Genomic DNA, 27,884 nt, shown 5'->3' on the forward strand with positions numbered 1-27,884 from the left:
CTCTGTCCACAGACGATACTTAGTCCGCTAATTTTAGTATGTGGCCCCCCCTGTGCCGTCCCACAGATCCAGCAGATTGTTGTCGACATATCACTAGAGAGCCGGGGCTTATCGAATAATTTCTCCAAACTTCTGTTTTGTTTTTGTTTCAAAATCGACTAATTTCTACTCATCGTGTTTGGATTTTTGTTTTTTTGTTTTTAATATATTATCTCAGTGAATCAAATGATGTTCCACAAACATATAAAGGAGAGCCAATAGAAATTGTAAATAGTAACGACAATACTGACAAAAAAAGATTTAGGTGCCTGAAAACAGTTAATTTATTCATTAAAGCACATCAGCACATGAGAGGGACAAGCTGCACGAAGATACTCCATGAAATTTGTATTTTAGTTACAGGATGACCGTGTGACTGAGCTGGACACGTACCGGACACAAAGCAAACAGAACAATTCTTCTTCTTTTGTTTTGTTTTTTTTTTCCTTCCTTTTATGCATGTTCAGTAACAGAGACAACCTGTTTACTCCCCACCCAGAAGGACCGTAGTGTGTGGTGGTGCACCTCAACTCCACATCGATACATCTGCTGTTACTTGATGAAGAGCGTCTAAAAGCTGTCTTCATATCTGCCACTGTCTCCCTCGACCTGTCTCTCTCTCTCTCTAAGCAAGGCGATGGCATTCAAGGTTACTTTAAATTTTCTTGTTTGCTCAAGCGTCGAAACTCAATTTTCCGAATGCTCCTCCCTCGCCCAATACACTAAGACAGCCCAGCGTTCGCCCGCGCGATAAGAACAGTCTATGCCAGTCAGTGTGCAGGTTCTCGACAACCCGGAGGCCACACTGCCGTGGATGACGCGTACCTCTTGCTTCTAAAGCGGTATCCTGACAAATGATGCAGAGGCTATCGAGGAGGGGGGGGGGGGGGGTGTTTCGTTCGTTTTCTTTTTTCTTTTTTTGTTGTTTTCCCGTTTTAGTCATAGGTAATTTCACAAACTTAAACAAAATTGTCTGATCTCCTATTTCTTTTTTTTCTTTTTTTTCTCTTTTTTGTCACTTTGAATTTGTGGAAAAATAAAGAACAGCAGCCGCGTTAGTGTGCCATCGGCGAAAAGTGGCTGCCGACGTTCCACCGACACCCTTTTTTAAATTTCTAAGAACTTTTTGACTATTATTATTATTATTATAATATTTATTTTTGTCGTCGTTGTTTTTGTTGTGAGCGCACGTGTTGTGTGTTTTGGCAGAGCTTAAGTTTCGGGACTCTTTTAATTGTTGCCCTCGCCTCCCTCGTCGTCCTGCTGGTCGCTCGTCCACAGTGTCAGGTTGTCTCGTAGCAGCTGCATGATGAGAGTGGAGTCTTTGTAGGAGTCCTCGTTGAGGGTGTCCAGCTCGGCGATGGCATCGTCGAAGGCGGTCTTGGCCAGGTGGCAGGCTTGCTCGGGGGCGTTCTGGATCTCATAGTAGAAGACGGAGTAGTTGAGAGCCAGGCCCAGGCGGATGGGGTGGGTGGGCTGCATGTGCTCCTTGCTGATCTCGTGGGCCTCGCTGTAGGACTTTTCGGAGGACTCCACAACGGTGGCCCGCTTCTCCCCCGTGGCCACCTCGGCCAGGTAACGGTAGTAGTCGCCCTTCATCTTCAGGTAGAACACCTTGCTCTCGTGCTGCGTCTCGTTGCAGTTCTTGATCAGGAAGTTGTCGAGGAGGTTGAGGACGTCCTGGCAAACGGCCTCCAGCTCCTTCTCGATCTTTTCCCGGTAGGCCCGCACCATCTCGATCTTCTTCTCGTTGCCGTCGGCCGACGTTTTCTGCTCGATGCTGGAGATGACGCGCCAGGATGAGCGCCTCGCCCCCACTACGTTCTTGTAGGCCACCGACAGCAGGTTCCTCTCCTCGTTGGACAGTGCCTCGTTCAGCTCAGTCACCTGAGAAGGAGTGACAGGGAACAAAAAGCAGAAAGAAGCTTTAGCGGGTCTATTCACATTTCAATGTTCTCCTATGGGCGGATAGCTTGAAGATAAGTGTCGTTTCCTCATTACTGCCGTGCAACAGCCAAAATTAGACAATAAATCCCCTTCTTCTTGAACATCCTGTCCCTGCAGAAACGGCAACAACAACTAAATCCTGCAAACATTAATCAAGCTGTAATACAACGGTTACTGAGATAAGCAAACAAGACCGAAGATGGCTTTCAGCGGAACGAAAGGGAGGTGTGGACACAGACAGAGAGCTCTTCTAAAGCCGAGGCCACTAGCACCGCGTCCGGCATGGTGAGCCACGCCTTTAGCAGGCTGACATCATCCCCCGAGGCCACTGCTGATTGGCTTTCTTCAACTCTGAAAGCTTGTTTTGTTTTGGTTTCACGGGCCTGTGTCTGGCTAGAGGATTTAATCCTTTATACTCCACTGGGACTATTCAACAGAGGCATCTTTAAAGACCTTTTTGGGTATAAAGCCTGTTGTTGCATTCTTTTTTTAGGGACAGGGTTGAGCTTCACAAGCATGCCAAAGCATGGATGGGGTCCTAGCAAGTTCACACAGAATACCTCAGCAACATATAAAAACAAGACATCACACATGAACATCTCCCCCATTTTTTTTTTCCTATTCAACTCTATTAACGACATGAAGTTGTTCTCACACCAAATACAGCTATGTTTAGTTGGGTCTTCGGAGTGGGGACACATCTATAGGACTCGACGAAAAAGGGTAAAAAGTTGGCTCTTAACTCTTCTGGACTCACTTTTTTTAAAAGAGGAAACTGTAAAAACTAGGGATAAACCAGCTTCCCTTTCCTCTGTGAACCACCATCACTACAGTGCCACACCAGCCATCACAGAGGAGCGGGTACAGCTCCGATGTCACGTTCAAGGGCACTAGCAGTGATGGCTCTTGGGAGGTCAAAACGAGACATTTGACCTTCAGGTCACAGCACGGTCACAATGAACGGAGAGTCGGTGTCAGTCATGTGATGCCAGCGAACCAGTTACTATGCAGACCGTTTCCTGAAGTCACCGCTGATACGGCAACACGACGCTAACATTTTCACGACCGGGCGTCGTTGAGGCACCTTTCCGCAACGTTCCCCCCCAACCTTACGTGCTCGCACCTTCCACCGCAACGCGACTTCGCACATAACAATGGCGAACCTCAAATCCTCCTTTCCGCCTACATCAGCCTGAGCCAAACAGTCCCCTCCAGGCAAGACTTGCATTGTAATAGGGAGGGAGCGGAGGGCAAAGAGCAATCCATCATGCAATCTGCTGTTTCCATGGAGACCACAAAATCTGCTTTGTTTTAGAGAGCCCGACTATCTCCGCCGGAGACATTGACCCCAAAGTGCCATCACGGGACTGATATGGCTAGCTGGTCCAGGGGGAAAGGACTGTGGCGGAGAAGGATAAGTTGATAATATTTTACCCTAAAGCGCAAAAAGGGCAATTTCACATCTCAGCCCTTCAAATACGTCCACCTTTAAGCAGGGCACAGAAGAATAAAGCCGCGAATGAACAACAGCCTCCTCCTATACATTAAAAATAGCGTATCGGAGTTCCCACTCTTTTCTAGAGAGCATTTTCCAGGACTTTTCCAGGACCTTTTCAGCGATGATCTAGCCGGTATGACGGACAGGGATCGCGCCACATGCTAATATGTTCCTCTCTGTGGAAGTCTGATTTAAAAGACGTGCGGTCTATGGCAATAGCTCATCTATGAAATCATCTCTTTTCACGCTTAGAAGTTACGACAAATTGATCCTACAACAACGCAGGTGAGAAATATGGGAACTGTTCGTTTCGGGGAGCCCCCAAAAGGCCGCGTAGTAATTAACCCTAAGCTAAAGGAAAATAGAAGAATGTTGACACAATGTCCCGGGACAACACGAGATTTTCCAGGACGTTTTAGTTTTACTCTCGTTTTCCATGACCGGGAAAACTGGCCAGCTATTTTCCAGGTTTTCCAGGATGCGTGGGAGCCCTGCTTACATATACAAAACCAACAACCGCGTGGGAGTCTTCAAACACACGTAGTACAGAACTGGGACACGTTTCTGCGGGAACCGCTGTGAACTTTACAGCTGTCATAAACGAAATGACCTCTGGACGTTTGTAAAGACTGCAAAACAATAAAGGGACCCTTTAATTGCACAACGAGCACCCACACAAGCACAAGCGAAAAAGGGACCTGCCGCCGCTCATCGTCGCCTCTGAGGCACGAATACGGTGCCACTCGGGCCAGTCTGCAGCATACTGTTCTTCCTTTGAGCCCGTTGAATGACATTCAACATAAGACAATATCTAACTTATAGCGCCTCTAACCAGCAGAGTGGGTCAGCACTGGTGCACCAGAGGTCAGAACAAAATAAGTATTAAAAAAAAAAAACCAGCTGCCCTGTAAAAACATGGCTGCCTTTGTTTGCGAGGCCTGCAGGGTGTTTCAGAAAGCCCTGACGGAAGCTGTGGTTCGGGGATGACAATAGAGCTCTGTCTACCCATAAAGCTCATCAATCGCGCTCGCTCTCTCGTGACTCACACTTTCACACAAGGCCGTCAACTTCCAAACAACCATGCGTTACGATGGCACAAACACGGGCCGTGGAGGACAATCAATACTTCCTCTCTGACATGCCCTCTGCATGCCCATTTATATCCACGAGAGAGATGGGGAGAGAGGGGGGGAGGGGGGGGGGGGAGCAAGAGAAGGAGCAGGAGAGAGAGAAAGAGCAGGAGAGAGAGGGGGGGGAGGGGGGAGAGAGAGCAAGAGAAAGAGAAAGAGAAGGAGAAGAGAGAAAGAGAGAGAGAGAGAGAGAGAGAGAGAGAGGAGAGAGAGAGAGAGAGAGAGAGAGAGAGAGAGAGAAAGAGCGGGAGAGAGAGAGAGAGAGAGAGAGAGAGAGAGAGAGAGAGAGAGAGAGAGAGAGAGAGAGAAAGAGCAGGAAAGAGAGAAGGAAAGGGAGAGCGAGAGAGGGGGAGCGGGAGAGGGAGAGAGAGAGAAAGGGAGAGAGAGAGAGAGAGAGAGAGAGCAGGAGAGAGAGAAAGAAAGGGAGAGCGAGAGAGGGGGAGCGGGAGAGGGAGAGAGAGCAAACGGGAGAGAGAGAGAGAGAGAGAGAGCAGGAGAGAGAGAAAGAAAGGGAGAACGAGAGAGGGGGAGCGGGAGAGAGAGAGAGAAAGGGAGAGCGAGAGAGGGGGAGCGGGAGCGGGAGAGGGAGCGAACGGGAGGGAGAGAGAGAGAGAGAGAGAGAGAGAGAGAGAGAGAGAGAGAGAGAGAGAGAGAGGAGAGAGAGAGAGAGAGAGAAAGAGCAGGAGAGAGAGGGAGAGAGAGAGAGAGAGAGAGAGAGAGAGAGAGAGAGAGAGAGAGAGAGAGAGAGAGAGAGAGAGAGAGAGCAGGAGAGAGAGAAAGAAAGGGAGAGCGAGAGAGGGGAGCGGGAGAGGGAGAGAGAGCGAACGGGAGAGAGAGAGAGAGAGAGAGAGAGAGAGAGAGCGAACTGGAGAGAGAGAGAGAGAGAGAGAGAGAGAGAGAGAGAGAGAGAGAGGAGAGAGAGAGAGAGAGAGAGAGAGAGAGAGAGAGAGAGAGAGCGGGAGAGAGAGGGAGAGGGAGAAAGGGACAGCGAGAGAGGGGGAGAGAAAGAGCAGGAGAGAGAGAAAGAAAGGGAGAGCGAGAGAGAGAGAGAGAGAGCTACAGAGTTGATAGAGAGAGAGAGAGAGAGAGAGAGAGAGAGAGAGAGAGAGAGCTACAGAGTTGATAGAGAGAGAGAGGATGAGTCTGGCCTTGGGAGTCGGGCCTTGCTTACAACACAGTCCAAGCCGCCCTGTTCTTTTGATTTGCTGGATTACAGTTGGGATAACGCAAGGCCGGCCTCAGTCCCTCGGCTCTCCATCTCTTTTTCCTCTCACTCGCTTTTCTTTTTTCACTCGTATTCCCGTCACTCCTAAATGTGGCGACCCCCCCCACCCCCACCCCACCCCCTACCATCACCAACACCACCCCACCAGTCCTCTTTCAGGCTGCAGAGCACAAAGGCAGCATGCAGCAGCTGACGTCATGAGCAGGGTGAATGGGGCTGGCTGGCTATGCAGGAGTGAGAGCATCGCACTGGGAATAGGAGGCGGTGAGCAGCGGGGCAGCTATGTGTCTTCCTAATGGTGGGAGGTGGAGAGGGAGCTGCAAGTAGCTGTTGGTGCCGGGCCATATGGGAAGAAGATATATATATATAAAATGATCTCGGATAAGCGGTTTGCATAATGGATGGATGGAGGATCTCTGCTTACTTACGCCAAAAACACCATGTTTAAGAATCCAACTGAGGTTCATCGTCACATTCAGCCGTCATGCGGCGACGTACAAGCCATAAATAGCGTTCCAGTATTACTCCTTCAAATATTTTCAGGTCTTATTCTTGGAGAAATCACTGAGTAATGTATTCTCATTGTCATTATGTTTGACAACACAACTACACCATGACATGAAATTGTCCGAATTCCATCTCGACACAATACCATTGAAAGATAAACTATAATACTGAATTACAGCCCAGCCCTAGTTGCTATATATCTATATCTATATATATATCTATATATAGATATATATCTATATATCTATATATAGATATATATATCTATATATATATAGCCTGTCCAGAGTGTCTCCCTGCCTGCTGCCCAATGGCTGCTGGGATAGGCTCCAGCATCCCCGCGACCCGGAGAGCAGGATAAGCGGTTTGGATAACGGATGGGTGGATATACATTAATTATAATTATTATATAATTATATATATATATATATATATATATATATGTAGCTTTGCAAAACTGTTTTCCCCCATTACAGCTACTGCAGGTTCCTAAAAATAAAAAAACACTTAAAGGTTTAATCACTCAAAATAAATTATACATATGTGTACTCCTAACTGGCAAACCACATTAGCATGAAAAATGGATTCAAAGTTAAATGTCTGGGAATGTTCTCAGTCATCCAGGTCACGGTTATCCAAAGGAGTTGAGTCAAGTGCAACTGGACTTGGTGTATATCCGTGGAGACGTTTCGCCTCTCATCCAAGAGGCTTCCTCAGTTCGTGCCTTAGGGAAGCCTCTTGGATGAGAGGCGAAACGTCTCCACGGATATATACCAAGTCCAGTTGCACTTGACTCAACTCCTTTGGATATTCAAAGTTAAAATGAATGAGAACGGAGAGCTCCTCTGTTAGCATAGGCCGTTCATTCTTGTTGTATTATTATTTGTGAAGAGGAAACAACCAAACATTTCCTTTCATACGAGGAGATGTTTTAACTGAACAACACAAATAATTTTAAAAATGACGCGCTACTATGCGTCACAATTATTCTGTGGCCCTTCCGGTGGGGCCGACCAACTTTTCTCAATCTGCCCACCGTGCAGTTAATATGTCCCAGCACATCTCAACACTCCGACAACATTATTCGGCAAAGTGGGCTCAAATCCAGACACCAGCTTTTCCCAGAGAAGTCCGAGATGGCTCATACCAATAATGATAGTAATGCTGGGCGATGCTGAAAATATTATCAGGACAATCACAGGGAACGTCAACAGCATCAACAAACATCACAACATCTGCTTAAATGTGTAAAGATACCATGTTTAAGACTCTAATGTGACACAGTGAGGCTCATTACACTGAACTGTCCGGCCATGTGAAGCATCATGTCCAACCAAAACTAGTCTTCCCATCATACTCCTCAAATATTTCAGATCCCATTTGGTGAGAAATGTTAGGTAAAAGATTCTTGTTACTATTCATTTAGACAGTAAAACTGTCTATTAAAACACTGTCCGAATTTAACTCCACTATAATATGCTTATATAATGCAATACTTATAATAATAATAATAATTATTATTATAATAGCATAATTATATAATATAATAATTATAATAGCATAATTATAATAACATAATAATGAATAATTATAATTAATGTAATATAATAATTTATATCATTAATAACATAATATAATAATTGTAATTATAATAATTAATATAATTATATAATTATAATGGGCACAGCCGCAAGTAGTAGCAGTAGTAGTAGTAGCAGATAATACAATTAAAGACAACAATATTAAATTATTGCTCAGCCCTATGCAGGTGCTTTCTGTGGGCTTGAATAATAATAAAATAATAAATTTTACAAGCCTGACATAATCATGTAACATGGATAAACCATGAGATACTCATCATTAATCGCTACAGCAGGATCACATATCATCACAGCGGTGACACTGTAAATGCATTGTTCAGCGTGTTAACGCTTTGAATACAGGCTAAATAGTACTTGTAATAATAAGCACTCGGTGTGGGGATGCATATCAAGACTCGTTCCACTTTTGCTTACATTTTCTTTAGTTTTTGCGATCCATCCTGTTGCATATTTTTACACTGAAATGAGTTTCACAGGTTTCTGTATGTTCTGGGCCTGCGTAGTAACACTGTAAATGCCCTCCTGCCCATGGATTTCCTAAGAAATTACAGTAATATAATATTATTGTATAATAATGTAATAATAATATCACAAAATACCCCGTATTATGTGCAATAATAATACGTTATACAGCCAAATCAGCTATTATTGCCTTTCTCATTTCTCTTTCATTTTGGAAGAATTCAATATGACGATTATGATTTTGATAGTGATGATGACATCACTAGAACTAGTGGTCTACTCTGGAAAATAACTTCAAATAACAGAAAAAACAACAACAACAACACAGGAATGTAAAAGTCAAGCAGTAACAAACATCAGCTTAAGTAAGCCTTCACGAAAAGGTCCTTAAGAAGACGACCGTAACCTAACCTGAGGTCATGGGGGTCCTTGATGACACTTTAGGTACTTTAATGGCAAAGATTCAATCACCTTCAACTTGAGTCTCTACATTCCAGCAGCCACATGGATGCTACCTGCGGCTGGTAGGATCATCATCACGCACGCGGCCCACGGCTATTGCTGAGTGGGTGATAGAAACAGGGGCCGTCGCCATGTTTGTTAAACATTTCATTGGCCCCGACGACTTCCAGTTGATTTAGCGGCCAGCTAAAAACAGCTAACACTGACAACCACGGTTTCTCTGACAGCATCTGTGGTTTATCCATGAATGTGAATCGGTGTCATTTATACAAAATGGTCAATGGGCAAGCACTCTTCATTCAGCGCTCGTCTTTAACCGCCTCAGCTAGTACCGCGTCACCATAACATTGACATTTACCAAACTGGAAGACATAGAAAAGAAAAGTTTGAAGTCAAATGCTGAAGTGATGGATTTCCAACTTAAGCCAGTTTAAACCAGAGCGGAACAGTCAGGGGGGCCCTCAGACAGTGTCTAAAATATTAATCTAAAAATAATATTCAAGTCATCAACTTATGAATAGCTGCCCTGTAAAAAATATGAATTTTATCAGTTCATAATTTGACAGCTAACATGTAAACAAAATGTTTCTGAGGAAATAAACCCTTCAGACCTGCCTACCCAGTTTGTGTTGGAGTGTGAAGGCTTAAACGAAAGAGGCCCATTTGTCTCCCCTATCAGAATGTTGCTGCCTCTGCGGTAGCTAGGAAGAGAAGGCTATGTTTTCAGCTCTGTGATTGGTGGTCCAGCTATGATTTGACATAAGTCCGAGCAGCAGTAATTCAACGAGACAGTAATTTCAAATGACAGTAAAATTGAGTAATCATGTATTCCCTCTAAATGGGTGGGCTTTGTTATCGATAACTTTACGACAAGTTTTGCCCACTGTGGGGGGGACCCGCTTCACAAGCTAGCGAGATAAAAGCGTCAGTTAACTAGCTAGCTAGCTAGCCTCTTGGTTCACGAAGGAAGCCGCAAGTAACGTTACCGCTAGTGAAGAGGACATTGTTCCATTCCCAACTTTTTTTGGGGGATTTTTCTCCCCAATTGCACTTAGCCAATTACCCCACTCTTCCGAGCCGTCCCGGTCGCTGCTCCAACCCCTCTGCTGATCCGGGGAGGGCTGCAGACTACCACATGCCTCCTCCGATACGTGGAGTTGCCAGCTGCTTCTTTTCACCTGACAGTGAGGAGTTTCACCAGGGGGCCGTAGCACGTGGGAGGATCGTGCTATTCCCCCCCAGTTCCCCCTCCGCCCTGAACAGGCACCCCGACTTACCAGAGCAGGCACTAGCGCAGCGACCAGGACACATACCCACATCCGGCTTCCCACCTGCAGACACGGCCAATTGTGTCTGTAGGGATGCCCGACCAAGCCGGAGGTAACACAGGGATTCAACCCCCCCCGCCCCCCCAAAAACCAAAAAACAATATTACTTGTTTGTGGTGGTGGGTTCCTAAAAGGCCGTGATCGCTATCCACGGTTCAGAAGTGATGTACGTGACATTTTGTTGGCTTTGTGGTAGGAGGGGGTGGCTGTCATGCATTTTGCACATAGTTTTGCACCCCGGCCCGTTGTCACCATATTCCGCTGAAGTGTACCCACAGCTTGTGTGAGTATGTGATCATGTGTAAGGACGATTTGCGTTTTGCTTTAGAAATAAGCTGTTTTATTTTTGTTCCGGTGATAAATCTCACGCCCTTAGTGCTATTTGCTCGTTGCATTGCCTAGGCTGGACTAGCATCTCCATTTTTGCTTCAGAGCTGGAATTGTCATAGGTGATGTTTGCAGTACTGTAGGAGAGGACACAGTAAGCTAGGCTGGTAGTTTGCTACTGGTTTAAACCAAGTGGCCATATCACACAGCATCACCTGTGTTACAACAAGCCCCCTTACAGTAACTCACTCAACACCAGCGACCCCCAGCTGCAGGGCAACGGTCACTGACAACCATCAGGTGACCGTTCACATTCAGCATTTACTCTGAGTGGGTGGGCAATCTTATCCAGAAAGGGCCGGAGTGGGTGCAGGTTTTTGTTCCAACCAGTAGAGTCTTTGCTGAGGAACTTGATTAGGAGACACAGGTGTGCAACTGCTTGGTTGGAACAAAAACCTGCACCCACATCGGCCCTTTCTGGATAGGATTGCCCATCCCTGGTAGCCCAACGGTTTTCACACTATGGGTCATGACCCACAGGTGGGTTGCAGAAGGGGGCCAGGTGGGTCACGGGACTACAACAAATACATTTTGTTTAGAGACCGGGAAAAAAAGGGAATATTCGTTTTCTTTTTTTGTGATCAAACATGTTTTGTACCTGAACCAAAGAAAAAATAGAATATGAATTTTCCCTGCTTTGAGTCAATGCAAACAATGCGATGACTTGTGTTCTGAAATAGCAGTGTAATCATGTTTCAAGTTTGCATGCCTTGTTGTTTGATCTGATCATTAGTAGGCCATGATTTAAAAGACTGAAAAGGGGGGGGATACTGCGTCCATGAGCAAGATAGGGAGGATTATTAACCATCTTCCTTTCTGACAGGTAATGAGAATTTACCGCACTAAATATGTCGTGGCTACAAAGTATCTCCCGGGTGGATCACAACATAAAAAAAGGGTTTGGGGGTCTCCAGTCTAGCCAACCCACCAGCTTTTCATATACCAGCACGACATGCTCTACGGGTACGCTTAGGTTGAACACACTTAAGTCTAATCTTAAACGTCACTTGAACAGGATCCAATTCAACTGGTGAAGCAGAGGGTATTTAAAAACCGGAGTGAGTTTACACCAAGGGGAAATATATCTCTTCATAGGATCCTCATAACCCCTCTCATCTCGTGTCACGGCTTCATATCCACAACAACACTGCACGTTTGGCTGGTTCAGATGGACTGCTAGCAAACATGTTTGTTTATTGGTAGTTCGCCTCCCTGTCTTTACTAGGATGATGTGCAAGACGATTTCACACCAAACACTGACTATATTGGCCAAAATAAACAAACCCTGCATGTTTTAGGTCATACAAAAAAATAAAAATAAAACTACTGGTTGGGACATTATCACTTTGCAGGCATTCATTAAAGAGGTACTAAACACTTAAACACGTTTTTCTGAGGTGTAAACTGAATGAGATGACTGCACAGTGGTGAAACGCATCAATGCTGGTGTTAATATTGACATTTATTACCAAATTTATAAATATTGGCGTTTCATGGGTAGAAGATAACTCAACCCGCCATCTACTGTTTTAAATCAGCCTTGAACCATCCAAGGCCAATGCTGATGGACAGTAAACCGCTCGGGACGTATCTACGTCATGAAATGTAAAATAAATAAATAAACAAACAACGCCCTCTAATCAGAGGTGGACCCACCTCCCCCCAGCCCCACCCCTGCCCTGCCCTGCCATTGAGTGAGTCTGATAAACCCCGCTCATTGATCAAGACTCATCATTCACAGGAGTTTACACGCGAACCTTGGGTCTTTATTACATTTTCTACCAACCTTTTGAATTTCTCTCAGTTTACAGTTAAATAAAGTTACTTTATTTCATCATTTTCAATTTTGGTGCAATGGTTCGGACGGCTGTAGAATCACCACCGGACAACTGTGTCAGTCGGGTTGGGCTTGCGCCAGGGCTTGGGCTTGGGCTGGGGGAGCAGTCACCTTGTCGCCCGCCTCTCTCCACCACCAGAAAGCTGCGACACATCCACGTCGCATCGGTCAGGGCGTCTTCGCGGGGCGGTGTCTAATGCCGTGCCGGAAGGTGAGCTGGTGGAGGGGACTGGGTACATTGGTGTGTGGCGGCGACCCGGTGACTCATGTCGGGCCTTTCTCACGGATCTCCCTGGCAACTTCTGCCCGTGCTCCTGCCTCACATATCCCGCCCTTCCCTGCCCCCTTTCAGCCCCTCCTTGCTCCCCTTTCAGCTCTTTGCCCACTGGCAATTTATAGGTGCGCATGTGTGTCTATGACAGTGGGTGAATAAAAGGTAATATGGCATCATGTGAACTGAATGAGGCTTCAAGGAGATTGAGCAGCCTTGGTTGACCTATGTGAGGAGCTGCTCATTTTGATTTTGTGGAGGGTCATCATCTTGATAGGTGAGGGCATGTTTGTCACCTTGTGTGACAATAGAGTGCCACAGGAATGATACATGCAAAACTATTTCCAGAACAACTTCAATGCAGTGTCATCTTTGGAAGAATCTGGATCTTGAAAAAGTCCTCCAGAGCCACCAAGTTTGACTGCCAATTGTCACCTCAGGCTATGGGTATCTCTTGTAGTCCAGACCACAAACTAGCAGGTCGGTCTTGCAGTGAGGTGAAGCTGCCCCTGTACTTGGTGCCAGTAAGGATGGTCCTCACACAGGCTGGAACTACCATCTTCTTCTTTCCTGACACAAAAGCCCTTTATTTTCAATGCTTCAGTAATTGTCGTTTCCCTGACATCTTAGGAACACTTCACCTCCAGCATCGTGGAAGACCCCACCTGACCATCTGGAGATGCTCCCAACAATCCTGATGGAGAGAGCTAAAAGTCTGACTTCTGGACTGGCATCTGTGTTGCAATGGTGAATGCCTTGATGTCCTCAGTCTCGTTCACAGTCCCCAACTGTACAGACAAAACACCATCCAGTGCTTGCTGCTGTCCCAGCACCCTGGCAAGAAGTGAAGCAGTCACATGCTTTGATTTAGGGACAGCGCCAAAGTTTCTGGCAGTCAGCCTCTCTCTCCTAGACAAATGGCAGTTTGGGTTGGTGCTCTGGCCAGCTGTTGCCACCTGAAAGGCCCTCTTTTGCTCCTCTCACAAGGCCATGCTGGCCAGGATAGCCTCGTGTCCCTGATGCCCCACAGACTCTACAATTTTAGGAACAGAAAGCATTGTCAAGGTGTATGGTTCCTCTTCTGGCTCAGGTGAGAGAAGCCAAGCCAAGACATTCCTGAGAACCTGTCCCTGAGGTTATCCCTCAGCCAGTCGCGATCGTCAGCAGTTGGCTCTCTTGTCAGCGGGTTTTAGGGCTTATTCGGAGGACGGAACAGCTCTTCCACCGAGTGTGTCCTCTTAGCTGCTTTTGGCTTCTTCCACCGACAGGTGGTGTCTGTGCAGCTGAAATTGTGGATGGCAAAGATGGCCAATACAGCTGCATGGTTGCATTTGTATTCTCCACGTGGGCATTCACACTGTGTGGAGAGACTACCCTATTCACCTGTAGAGACCCGTGTAGTGGTGGGTTTCATGTTAATAGTAGCCAGTTATAGTTAATTTTAACAAACTTATTTCATGTGCGTTCTTACCAGTAGAGTGCACATACTCACTGAAGATCGCTTTTCTTTTGTTTTTTGATCAATGCAGGCGACCAGAGCAGAGATATCCCTGTGGTGAAATCTTTATTAGGCTTATAACTTTCTCTACAGTTCACGAACAAGTACTATATTTTGGATTTTACACTAAGAAGACACCTTCTCTTGAGAAGCAAAGTTCGACTGGCGAACCTCATCGCTTTCTTTGGATTTTACTGAGCAAAGCTCCGGTGAGTTTAACACCGAGTCACGTTGGTAATGGCTTGGCTTAGCTTATTATGCTAGCTAATTTCACTCCGTGGTATTCTAGGTTGTATTAATTGGACTTTATATACCTCCAATTCAAAGAAAATTGGAAAATTAATAGACAGCAATGGCCCAACTGACCATTAGCTCAAATCGGCTAAGAATTATATCTAATCTTAGCACAAAAAGTAAGGAAATGTGTGTTTGGTAGATTATTTCTTTGTTGTAACAATGCTTCTTGGCAATAAATCTTATATCAGGCACCTGATTGTCAGCACCTGGGGTACCAGATGCTCAAAACAAGAGTCAATAGCAACAGCAAAATAAGCTGTTTGGCAATGGCAGAGAAGATCTGGCAAAATTTTTCATGGGCACAACCCACATACTCAGCTCTGCTGTTCATCCTACAAATGCATGTTCCTTACAAATGTGGCGCCATTTAAAAGGGAAATAAACAGGCTTTCCAACGGTATAAGATTTATTGCCAAGAAGCATTGTTACAACAAAGAAATAATCTACCAAACACGCATTTCCTTACTTTTTGTGCTTAGTATATATTGATTGGACACAACAGGGCACATTGTTGGGCGTAATTTCATCACTAATTGCCAACATTATGATAATAAAAACGTGGACTTTACAATTTGATTGATTTGACAATAATTTCGTGTGTGTGTCTAAGCAATTGGGTGTATTTTACATTTGAAGATCTTAATTCTACAGTGTTTGCTGTTGGGGGGGGGGGTTGTATTCTACTTCTCCCTGGTCAGCTCACGGTAATACAAACGTTATTTGTAATAAAGGCTGAATCTGTAAAATCTACTTATAGCGTTATACCAACATGACACTGGACAGATCAGGCGATGACACTATCTGCTGCTCTCTTTAAATTCATATATAGTCAAGCTGGGCAAAGTAGTTAAATATATGAAAAATCTTAAATTAATTTTTTTTTAGTATGCAGGTTATATTTATATAATGTTAATAATATACTGCTCCCTTTCTTGCAAACTTCACTCACCGACACTTGATAGACCCTCATCCCTCAGGGTTAGCATGAGGGACAAGGGTCTATCACCACCATCATCAGCACCAGTAAGTAGAGCCGCATGGCTCCACGTGTCCTGACTTGTGGTGGTTCTCGCCTCCATCGACACTTTTCTGGTCATCTTTGAAAAAAGATGTGAGACTGGCAGTTGACACAGTCATGACCACTAGCTAGATCCGGTCACACTAAGAGGAAAGGCTTTTGTAGAAGAGGTAAGCCCGTGAAATTGCAAGCTGGAAGCTCAGTGGTAACGACGTTTAAGTCGTACGACCGCGGTGTAGTTCGTTAACAGCCTAATGTTAGCTTTTTACTTCTGGCGCCTGCACTTACGCTTCAAGAATCGTAAACGTGATGCTCATTTGCGAAGATTATCATTCTGAACAAAATGTGCAAGTATAAACTTTTGTTTGCCGCAGAGCTGATTTTCTGCCGTAATCCAGAATCCAATGGAAAAATCCCATTGGCTTTTTGTCGAGGGAACCGGGGCGATGCTAATTTTCGGGTTGTCCTACACAAATACGTCATCCCTACAGCACTCATAGTACTGACTGATTACAAGAAAGCCATATTTTCAAGGGACTACTTAGCTATGAAATACTTATCACAGGAAAGACACTCCATCCATTATACAAGCTGCTTATCCCAATTGGGGCTGCAGGATGCTGGAGTCAATCCCAGCAGTCATTGGGCGGCAGGCGGGGAGACACCCTGGACAGGCCGCCAGTCCATCACAGGGCCCACACATTCACACCTAGGGACAATTGAGTACGGCCAATTCACCTGACCTACATGTCTTTGGACTGTGGGAGACGATGAAGTTATTTCTACAGGATGTTCATGGTCCCATGACTTGAACTGACCAAAGTTATTGGACGTGCCAATGTAATCTAATTTTGAAACACTGACATGAACTCTCTTACAAATTCCACATTCACCTTTTAGATATGACTAAATTTCAGTATCCTGGGAGACGACACCACCGAGAATGGCAAATTAAGTAGAACCTGCGGCTGTGAGAAGCCTCCAGCTAATTTTCTACCAGAAAATAACCAATTCAGACCTTTAAAAATAAAGCTAATTTCTGGTGTATAATCCATACAAAGTCAGTCTAGTTATATAATCACCACCACAAGAAAAAAATCCTGGGGAAAATGTACAATATGTTTAATCCTCATGATCGTGGCCATTCTCTAAAGCCAAAACAGCAGAACCTCAACTAACAAAGCCCAACGGGTGCACGTCTCTTCAGCGAACCTCACCTGGTCTTAAGGAAGCCTGGTCAGCCAGATTTTACTGCTGGCGCTTGGTCACGTCCGCTTTGTGTTCTCATGTTTCCGGCAAACATCATTCAGTAAGGCACATATTGTAATTAGAAATTATTTTATTTTTACTTCCCCCCCCCTTTTTCTGCCCAATTGTACCCGGCCAATTCACAAAAGCTCGCTCTAGCTTTACCCCTGCTCACATCAGCTCTCAGAACTGCTGCTAGCACGAGCACCCACCATTTTAAATGGTGCCTGTATTAACTTAAGACGCGTATTTAATCGCCCCTTTTTATGGATAGGAGAATGTAATTCTGAATGTATTATTCTATAGCATTTTGTGGGCAATTACTCACTTACTACCAATATTATTACTCCCCATACACACACACAAACACACACACATCTATATAAATAAAGGCCTGTCTTAGTTTAAAGCCCACTCGCCACAGAGGCCGAGAGTGGGAACACTAGACACGTGTACTCCGTAGTGCCGAGATCGAACAGTGGCTGAATGTATGCCGCTAGTGGTCCAGCAGCATATGTCAGTAGGAACCGGCATATGCTTCTGGATCGTGACCGGTATGTCAGGATCAGAATGTCAGTAGAAACCGGCATGTGCTGCTGGATCAGTGTAAAATGGCGCAATCGGGGCCCTTGGTGAAACACAAGCATAAGAATTTAACTGAGAAACACGTTTTCCAACAGTTTGTTAACAAGATAGTTCAAACTGTGAAGGGGGGAGGGAGAACTGGGGGAGGAGTAGTGTGATCCCTCCATGCGTTACGTCCCCCCCCTGGTGAAACTCCTCACTGTCAGGTGAAAAGAAGCGGCTGGCGACTCCACATGTATGGGAGGAGGCATGTGGTAGTCTGCAGCCCTCCCCGGAGCAGCAGAGGGGGTGGAGCAGCGACCGGGACGGCTCGGAAGAGTGGGGTAATTGGCCAAGTACAACTGGGGAGAAAAACGGGGGGGGGGGCCCCAATTTTTTTTTTGAATTAATAAAAGAAGAATCCACAGAGAGCCAAGTTAGGGATCACTCTTAAAAGGACAATGCATTACCAGGGGTTGAGTTTTCAGGAAAATGTCTAGTCGCACACGGGGCAACCTAGGACTCATTTTGAAGTCGTCCCTCGAGAGCTAAAGTCGTCACAAAACTGAGCCAAACCGCCAAATGAGGGCTTCGGTATTTTATTTACAGTAGTAAACCGTGTTTGTTTGCTTAGGTGTTTTGTAGTGGAATCAAGCAACAAAATGAAAGTTGATACACGATAAAGTATATGATATATGTGATGTGTGCTACCGCAAGCACAAGCTTGTCAAACGATCAGCTGAATGACTGGAGCACAAGGCGTGATGCCTTCAGAAACGATCTCGATTCAAAGCCAGCACAGATCACCAACTGGATTCCCCAAGTAGAACTAACTCCGCTATTCTCTGTGTTTTGGAGGCAGAGCAGCATCTTTTATTGATGATAATTACATGTTTGGGCAGTGAAGTTAACTAGTTTCTCGTCCAAGGCTCGGCGAAATGTATTAAGGTTGCAATTTGTTTCTTTTTTTTGAAGTGGTACTCAAACCTTGGGACGTGACATGGAAAGCCTGAAAGTTTAAATGACGCTCAATGTTCGAACAGTCAGTCTTCGTCCCAACCCTCACCTATGGTCATGAGCTTTGGGTAGTGACCGAAAGGGTGAGATTGTGGATACAAGCGGCTGAAATGAGTTTCCTCCGCAGGGTGTCTGGGCTCAGCCTTAGAGATAGGGTGAGGAGCTCGGACATCCGGAGGGAGCTCGGAGTAGAGCCGCTGCTCCTTTGCGTCGAAAGGAACCTGTCGAGGTGGTTCGGGCATCTGATTAGGATTCCTCCTGGGCACCTTCCTTTGGAGGTTTTCCGGGCACGTCCAACTGGGAGGAGACCCCGGGGTAGACCCAGAACTCGCTGGAGGGACTACATGTCCAATCTGGCCTGGGAACACCTTGGGATCCCCCAGGAGGAGCTGGAGGGCGTTGCTGGGGAGAGGGACCTCTGGAGAGCCCTACTTAGCTTGCTGCCACCGTGACCCGACCCCGGAGGAGCGGCTGATGAAAAGATGAGATGAGATGACATGAGATGAGCTGAGATGACATGAGATGACATGGGATGAGATGACATGAGATGGGATGAGATGACATGAGATGAGCTGAGATGACATGAGATGAGATGGGATGACATGAGATGAGCTGAGATGACATGAGATGAGCTGAGATGACATGAGATGACATGAGATGGGATGACATGAGATGAGCTGAGATGACATGAGATGGGATGAGATGACATGAGATGGGATGAGATGACATGAGATGAGCTGAGATGACATGAGATGAGCTGGGATGAGATGACATGAGATGGGATGAGATGACATGAAATGAGATGGGATGAGATGACATGAGATGGGATGAGCTGAGATGAGATGAGATGAGATGGGATGAGATGAACGTTCGATCATTTACAATCGATCAAAAACTTACCGCTAGCTAAAATCTCAGCATCACTCTGCACGCGCTACTGTTTCTTTTTGAGACACCAAGCAAATATGTTGTCTCACAAATGAAAAGGGAATAAACGTTAAAATTTTTTGAAAAACTCAAGGATCTGAAGTTAAATATAACTTTGCTAAGACTACTACCGATGTGTTAACCGCTTATTTTCCGTCGCCCTAAAGTGGGCCATCTCGGTTGCCCCGTGGAAATGCCAATCATCAGACGACCCCGGGGGTCACGTGTGAGCTGTTAATTCCCAATGACCTTTCTGCAGTTTTACAAATCTAATGTTTGCCTTACGCTACAATGCAGTTCTTCCATGCATTGTTTTACCTGCTCATGTTTTGAAACGTTTATCATCTAACACAAATGCTGTTCTGCCCTGTTTTCACCAGCTGTTGTTATTTTCTTGTGACCAAAACATTTTATACACTGCAATAAACATGCATGTTGTGTGTCAACAAGCGCATCTCATCCGCCTTTGGACGCGTACATAGTTTACATCCACAAAGCTGCATTAACGGTTAATAATACATAAAGTTTGACTTTCTACAAGTGACGTCTGTGCTGGAAAAGGCACGTGTGCTCGAGAAAAACACGTGCACGTTTATCATGCATGGCTACGCTCCGTATTCTGACCTCCGCGTTGCAACAATATCGGCGTTCTCCACATCTGGGCTACAGAAATTAGTATTGCCGGCGGCACGGCGGCGCAGTGGTTAGCGCGGTCGCCTCACAGCAAGAAGGTCCTGGGTTCGAGCCCCGGGGTAGTCCAGCCTTGGTGGGTCGTCCTCTGTGTGGAGTTTGCATGTTCTCCCCGTGTCTGCGTGGGTTTCCTCCGGGGGCTCCGGTTTCCTCCCACAGTCCAAACATGTAGGTCAGGTGAATCGGCCGTACTAAATTGTCCCTTGGTATGAATGGGTGTGTCTCGGCCCTGTGACGGCCTGTCCAGGATGTCTCCCCGCCTGCTGCCCAGTGACTGCTGGGATAGGCTCCAGCATCCCCGCCACCCTGAGAGCAGGATAAGCGGCTTGGATGGATGGATGGATGGATGGATGGATGGATGGATGGATGGATGGATGGATGGATGGATGGATGGATAGATGGATGGATGGATAAATTATTGCCAATGAACAAACTTACCAAGCCATCCAACCAAGATCGTTGTGTGTGTGTGTGAACACGTAACGCCATGTGTACAATCGTTTCTTTCAGTTACACCAAATTACAGCACGTTTAATTAGAGAGAATCATAGAAAACCCCTCTGGTCTCTTCTGGCACTGAGCGATCCATTTGTAACACGCATCTGTCCAGAGGTGGCGGTCTTGGGGAATAAACAGGAGACGCCGGCTTGTGAAATACTGACCGTCCAATGACTCTCACATCTGCATAAATGCCATTATATGGAGAGCATCAAAAGGGCAATTAACATTACAAGGCATAGCAAGGCTATTCCCTAAAGACTGGTGGAAAGCAAACCTATGGGCTTTGTGTAATTGTGTAGTATGGGGCATGAGGCCTTCTACTTGAGGCATATTAGCTACGCAACACCTGCCCGTTATACACTGCACCCCCCCCCCAAACCATTAACACTTCTGCACAGAAAAAGTCTACGTCACATTAACCCAAAATCTAAAGACACAAACAGAATTTCTAATTACAGAGGGCGTCCGGGTGGCGTGGCGGTCTATTCCGTTGCCTACCAACACGGGGATCGCCGGTTCGAATCCCCGTGCTGCCTCCGGCTTGGTCGGGCGTCCCTACAGACACGATTGGCCATGTCTGGGGGTGGGAAGCCAGATGCGGGTATGCGTCCTGGTCGCTGCACTAGCGCCTCCTCTGGTCGATCGGGGCGCCTGTTTGGGGGGTGGAGGGGGAATAGCGTGATCCTCCCACGCGCTACGTCCCCCTGGTGAAACTCCTCACTGTCAGGTGAAAAGACTCCACATGTATGGGAGGAGGAGGCATGTGGTAGTCTGCAGCCCTCCCCGGATCGGCAGAGTGGGTGGAGCAGCGAGTGCAGGTGGAGGCTGCAGGTGGAGGGCGACCTGCGCCTGGTCCCGTCCTCAGTACAGCCACCGCCTGTGTGCAGCCAGGACGCGGACTCGCTGCTGCCCCCTAGGTACAGAGGGCTGTGTAGGCTGCTCCATGGCAGGCTTTCAAACGAGTCAGGGACGTGCGTGTTCCCGGGGAGCGTTCTCAACTGGACTCCACAGGTCAGCTTGAGGCAGTGTTTCTCAGCCCAGTCCTCAAGGACCCCCTATCCTGCAGATTTTCTTTGCAACCCTGAATAGGTACCCGTTTATAGTTATTCAACCAATCAGCAATGAATGTCAGAGTTTGCACACCTTGCATAATTAAGTGCTTTGAGATGATTGGTAGGGTAAATACAAGCAGGGCTACCTATGCAGGGTTACAATGAAAATCTGCAGGGTAGGGGTTCCTTGAGGACTGGGTTGAGAAACACTGGCTTAAGGCCTTACACGTGGTGTCACCAGCAGGATCAGCACCAATGGGGTTGTGCACATTTTCATGTTCTCTGTTCTGGTTTGTTAAAGGGTGATGGACGTGTGTTCAATTTTCTTTTTCCCTTCAGAAACATGCATTGACATATGCACTAATTCTTACCCACTTTTACTGATTTTTATTAAGACGTGGGAGGTTGTATTAAGACTGAGTGTTCAAAATAAAGATGTTCAAACCCTTTATGGTTGCAACCCTTTATTTTAAAACAGTGTATTATTATTATTACTATTATTATTGTTATTATTACTATTATTATCATCATCATTATTATCATCATCATTATTACTATTATTATTATCATTGTCATTATCCTTATTATTATTATCATCATCATCATTATTCCTTCTATTAAAATGGGGGAGGCCCGGGACTTGCTGTTCTCCGAAGGGAGGCTCGCTCTCTTCCACGTTGCAACCCCTGGTTTAGGCCTTAGAATAAATGAATGCCGGTTGGTGCAAACGGAGGACAGGCTTGCTGAACTCGAGTCGTCGAGGCCAAAGGACGAGACACTGCTGGCGCGCGCAGATCACATAAACTATGACCTTATAAGGTAAACGACTTACGACGTTAAACTACCCTGAAGAAGACCGTTACGGGGGTAGCTGTGAAAAACCGTCCAGTGTCATATCAGTGAATTCATTCATTACGTGGCTAATATATCGATAACAAAAAAGCAATTGAGGGGCGTCCGGGTAGCGTAGTGGTCTAGTCCGTTGCCTACCAACACGGGGATCGGCAGTTCGAATCCCCGTGTTGCCTCCGACTTGGTCGGCCGTCCCTACAGACACAATTGGCCGTGTCTGCGGGTGGGAAGCCGGATGTGGGTATGTGTCCTGGTCGCTGCACTAGCGCCTCCTCTGGTCGGGGCGCCAGTTCGGGGGAGGGACTAGGGGGAATAGCGTGATCCCCCCGCGCGCTACGTCCCCCTGGGGAAACTCCTCACCGTCAGGTGAAAAGAAGCGGCTGGCGACTCCACATGTTTCAGAGGAGGCATGTGGTAGTCTGCGGCCCTCCCCGGATCAGCAACCGGGACGGCTCGGAAGAGTGGGGTAATTGGCCGGATATAACTGGGGGGGGGGGGACAATCAAGTTCAAGAACAAACACTATCAAGTGACCAATAAATGCGACACAAAACCACAAAACCAAATCATCTTGATGTGTGAAAAAGAAGGCTCGCCTTTGTGTCATTGACTCAGTTTCTGCTTAATTTTTGCACATCCGTACAGCGTTTGCTTTAACCTAGCTAGCATCCCCGGTCCCGAGACACGACACGAGCGCACGTAGCGTGCTCATATATGGTGGTGACGTCATCATTAATAATAATAATCATTACCTGTCAACGGATTTAGAGAAGTCTCGCAATGTTCGTCTACAGGGGAAAAGGCTTTTTGGGCCGTAGGAGATTTGTTTGTTTGTTGCAATACCGCGAGTGGCCACTGGGGAAAATGTATAAGCAAGGATAAGTGGTGGCACCCTATCCGGATCTAATACATCCATGGGCGCAGACCCCTTTCCTCTCTGAACCCCATGTGCTACAGATTTCAACTTCCCCCAGCAACACCTTCTTCACTCAGACGCCTGCTGCCAAGGCGGCGTCGTTTCTGCATTGGGACTTCAGATGTTTGCATCGTTCACGTCCCCAAATATAACCAACAAGTTATGCCACGACTTTAGGTTCCACACAAAGCGTTTGCTACTCGACACTCGACAATTATTTCCAGTCGCACCAACCAGAATAGTAAGCCGGCGTCTTCCGAACAGAACGACCCTGCCTGTTCTTTCATTAGCCGAGCTCGGCGACGGGTTCAAGCGAACTCTTGCCCGGTGGGACCAGCAGCCTGGGAGATCTCGCAGCTCATAAAGAGGAGGCTGCTGTAAACTGATCAGGATTGTATGACAAGTACAACCCCAAATGTTCTGTGTTATAAAAGCCAACCGCGGCTCCACGAGCTTTCGACGTAACCACCGGGCGGCATCGTGACGACTCCCCCTCCATTGAGCGAGGTTCTTCATCGAACGTGGCCTACTCAGGCCAGCTGGGCATGGATGAAACCCAACGGGCCTTGGGTGGACCGCCTCAGTAGATCTTGTATAAAACCAAATACTGAATATCTGGAGCGACTGTAAGCGGCGCTGCGTCTCTCTGGCTGGTGAAAGGGGCGATAACGAAGGGAGGTTATTCTGGCGGATCGGTAGGAGCGTACATTTTTGGCAACGTGAGCTGAATTATCCGGAGTAGCGGGGACTATTTTAGGGGGACGGACACACACAGAAAAGACAGAAAGAGATGCAAAAGAAGCAGTGCTGATCTTATTACTGGCACCACTGGGCCCTTTTTGAAGTAACACTCCATCTGTGATGAAGGCAAATTAAATAAATCTCGGGGATGTGTAATTACGCTTAAAATCTTCAAGATGTACGACCCCATTACCGTGCAATTTCCCGGTTGAAAATTTAGCCGACGTCAGCGGAATTCTTCTGTTGGCGCTTTTATACGTGGATTATTATTTTGCCGGGGTGAATTAAGCCCACGAGGCCTCTAATTCCCTGCACGCTCCTCTGCGACCGCCGAGATAACACGCCAAGAGTCGCGTGTCGTATGAAGCACACTTTCCCAAAGCCAGAATATGGCACCACCGCTGTGTCGTGAAGGAGGCGTCGGCGGAGAGATTGTGCAGAGTTGTTTTTGCGGTGGAGTGCCACTATTGTTTATATCCACAGTGAGAGGGGTAGATTATCGATAACTGTTACGATTGTTATCGCTGTTATTATTATTATCATAATTATTATGATTAGTCTGTCATAATAGGCTGAAGCAAGACTTGCGAGATGTTCTTTAAACTTACAACAGGGCTCCGGCTGATGAGAAGGGAACCGTAAAGGTCACCTGCTGAAAAGTAAGGCGAAGCGTCACAGAAATCCGTGAATATCCACACCACGGATACCTTCTGTAGTCGCTCGCTTAAACATCCCGGGGGGCGGGGGGGGATGATACAGGGCGTACGCAGCCTCCTACATTCCCCCCCCCACTGAAACTACAGAAGCGAGCGGGGAAGCGCGAAGCGGGGTCGGGACAAGTTTGAGGAGGGAGGGGAGGCCGCCGAGGCTACCGGGCACATATGGTGGCCCGGGCTCACGGATGACCTTTGCTAGCGGATTACTACACCATCCAAGGCCTAAAACTAAGATTAGACCTCTTCCCCCCCCCCCTCCAATCTGGACGCGGAAGTGCTGACACCACAACGGCACCGGCGACACCGGTTTCACTTCAAAACGGGTCACTGCGATGTAGCTGCCACACGCCGACGTAGTTACCGAGCCGCACCACGTGTCCGCACCTTAAACAAAAGCAATAATCCTCAGGACTGCAGCTTTATAGTGCGAGGGACTGAAATAACGTGGTAAATGTAAGCGGCTTAGATTTGTGTTGTGCGGCAATAAACTGATTCGTGTATAGGGAAGCGCTACAAGACAGACAGACACAGGTCTGGAGGCGGGCACGGCGGAGAACCCATGGCCAGCCATCATCATCATCATCATCATCATCATCATGAAGGCCAGTTTTTGTGCGTGTGTGGATGAGACCTATTTTTTCAATCTCCCGGCTCAGTTTGCATGGTGAAACCCTCGAGAAGAGAAATATGCAGTCTCATTTTCTGCCCCCCCCCCCCCCCCCCCCGTGGTTAATTCTGTCCAGTTACCACTGGGCGGTTACCATGTCTGCAGTGGCAAGGGATTCCCTTCAAATAATGGGCGAGGCAACGGACACACCCCGCTTGCCCACTGCTGCAGAGAGACTGGCTCGGCGAGGGGCAGCCCTCTCTGACTCGGCATAAATGGGAGGGGTGGAGCCAACACCCCCCTCCCCTCCCCTCCCCTCTGACATGACCACCAACTGGTCCTACGGAGGAGCAGGCACTGGCCTTTAAACACACTGACAGGCTTCCAAAATCCTTACTCGATGACATAAAGAGCTGATTTGCCTTAAGTCCCCGTTGCAGCTCCCGCTCCCCACTCCTCCTGCAGGAACGCTATAGGCCCTCACATGGAGGGGCTACTAAGCACCGGCCTCACTGAGACCAAAAAGCATGCAGACGGACATGGGGGGGTTCGGGCCTAGCCAGGCGGCACAGCATGCTTTATGCGTGTGTCAAATCAGTAGCCTAACTGTGACATCATCACACACACACACACACACACACACACATACACAATGATGATATGGGGCGGAAGTCTATCCGGCTGTAGGGGCGAATGCCGAGTATGAAATGGTGCACTACGGGTGGGCTTACTGCATGTGGGCAGATGCTGCGACACGCCTCGTTCTACAGCACCCGCCGTACCAGCGCGAGGGGGTCGAGGAGGAGGAGGAGGCGCGGGCACTATGGCATCATTTAAAACAGCGGTGCATCCTCACAGAATTGGCGCAACACCAGAACTGCACCTTCGTCGTCGTCTCTAGCGGATGAAGGGGGCCTCATGCTCCCCCCTCCTCCCCCCCCCCGGTGTTGTTGCGCCAAATCGATTGCGATCAACCTTCAGCCAACGCTCCTTTCTGGTGATGCGCAAAAAAGGAGCAGAGGATCTGACAGCGCGCGCGCATTACCTCATTGTTGCTCGCGAGCTGAAGATAACGGGGCGCGCTATACGAGGTGGATGCCTTTAATATCTCATCCCAAAGCGTCTCATCTTAGACCGGGGACGCGACCACCCTCGCCACCCCGGGGGGCACGTCGCCGTCGCCGCGGTACCACCTTTTTTTTTTTTTGCCTCGTCTGCACGCGGCCACCGTTCCGACGAGTGACACCTCCGACGGAGCCGCCTGGGCTCGGACCTTCATCACGTCATCTCGCCTCAATGCGGATCAATTAGGAGATCGAGGTCGGGTGGTGGCCCCCACAATCCACACTCCACTGCCCACCCCGCCCCCCCCCCCCCCACCGGGTTGCAGGCTGACCGTTCAAAAGCGAGCCTGGCGAAAGGCACCGCCCCAAGATCAAACGGTCCGCATTTGCCCCTCACGCAACCCCAGCCAGTCCGCCCGTCACAGGGGAGGGGGGGGGGCGGGGACGCACTCAGCGCAACTGCCGCAAATCGCCGTTTCACAGCTCGGCTCGTGCCATGGAAACACCATCAGGCTGCAAATACGCCGCGTCTGAAAGCCCAAACGAGGCCAAACGTTAACCCGGGCTTCGGGGGGGGGGGGGGCCTTACCCGTCAGCTTCCCCGGGGGGGGGGCCGAGGGGGGGGACGTTCCCCCAAATCCGGCACTTGGCAGTGCCTCTCTCGCGCTCCAAACCGAGGGTTCGTTACAATTGTGATCTTTCATGGTGAGTTTAATACACCAAATGTGTCCGCCTTCCCACGACCAGATACACCCCCCACCGCCACACACCCCCCACACCCACCCCACACACCCCGCGATCATGTGGAGGCGAGACTCCGCATCTCACGATTCGCTGCGCGGTCAACGGACACGTCCAACATCTCGGAACAATAGCGCGCGCGCGCCTGGCCCCCCCCCAAAAAAAAAAAAAAAAAACCCCGACGGGGGGGTCGACTCGTGACGACACCGTCTCACACGAGCGCAAAAGGCGATGGCTCGAGGTTTGCCTTTTACTTACCGATTTCATGGCAGCTGCCATATCGTCGTATCTCTCCGCCTGCTCGGCGAGCCTCGCTTTCTGGCACCAGTTGCTCACGGTCTACCATTTTTTGGGGGATGTCGTTGACGCGACGCTGTGTCCTGTAACCTTGTCTCTCTTTCTTCCCCTCGAGCTAAATCGCAATATGAGTCTTTTGGCAACGCGAGCGTGGCGGCGCCGGGTCCCTCTTCTCGCTGCAGCTGCTGCCTGCTGCTCGCTGCGGCCCGTGCGGCGGAGCGGGCCCCTCTCCGCGCCTGCGACCTGTGTCCGCACGGCGTCGCCACCCAAAGGGGGCGTGCCTTCTGACGACGCCGGTGACGTCACGGCCCGGGCCCGCCCTCTTTGGGTGTGTCCGCACGGCGTCGCCACCCCGAAGAGGGGCGGGCCTTCTGCCGCCGACGTCACGGGCGAGGCACTCGCTCCCGGAAACCCCGTGACGAGACGGAGACGGCGGCGATGGCGG

At 48.0% G+C, this 27,884-nt stretch overlaps 1 protein-coding gene across 1 annotated transcript; it reads right to left on the reverse strand.

Annotated features, from left to right (window-relative positions):
- Positions 1–27,628, reverse strand: ywhag1 (3-monooxygenase/tryptophan 5-monooxygenase activation protein, gamma polypeptide 1). The gene is given in 3 exon segments (XM_056284487.1): positions 1–1,926; positions 27,401–27,463; positions 27,465–27,628. Coding segments are annotated over 3 exon segments (744 nt in total). The 5' UTR covers positions 27,489–27,628; the 3' UTR covers positions 1–1,269.
- Between the last annotated feature and the right edge of the window lie 256 nt (positions 27,629–27,884).

This window comes from Lampris incognitus, chromosome 8, assembly GCF_029633865.1.
Source record: "Lampris incognitus isolate fLamInc1 chromosome 8, fLamInc1.hap2, whole genome shotgun sequence".
NCBI classification, from domain to species: Eukaryota; Metazoa; Chordata; class Actinopteri; order Lampriformes; family Lampridae; genus Lampris; species Lampris incognitus.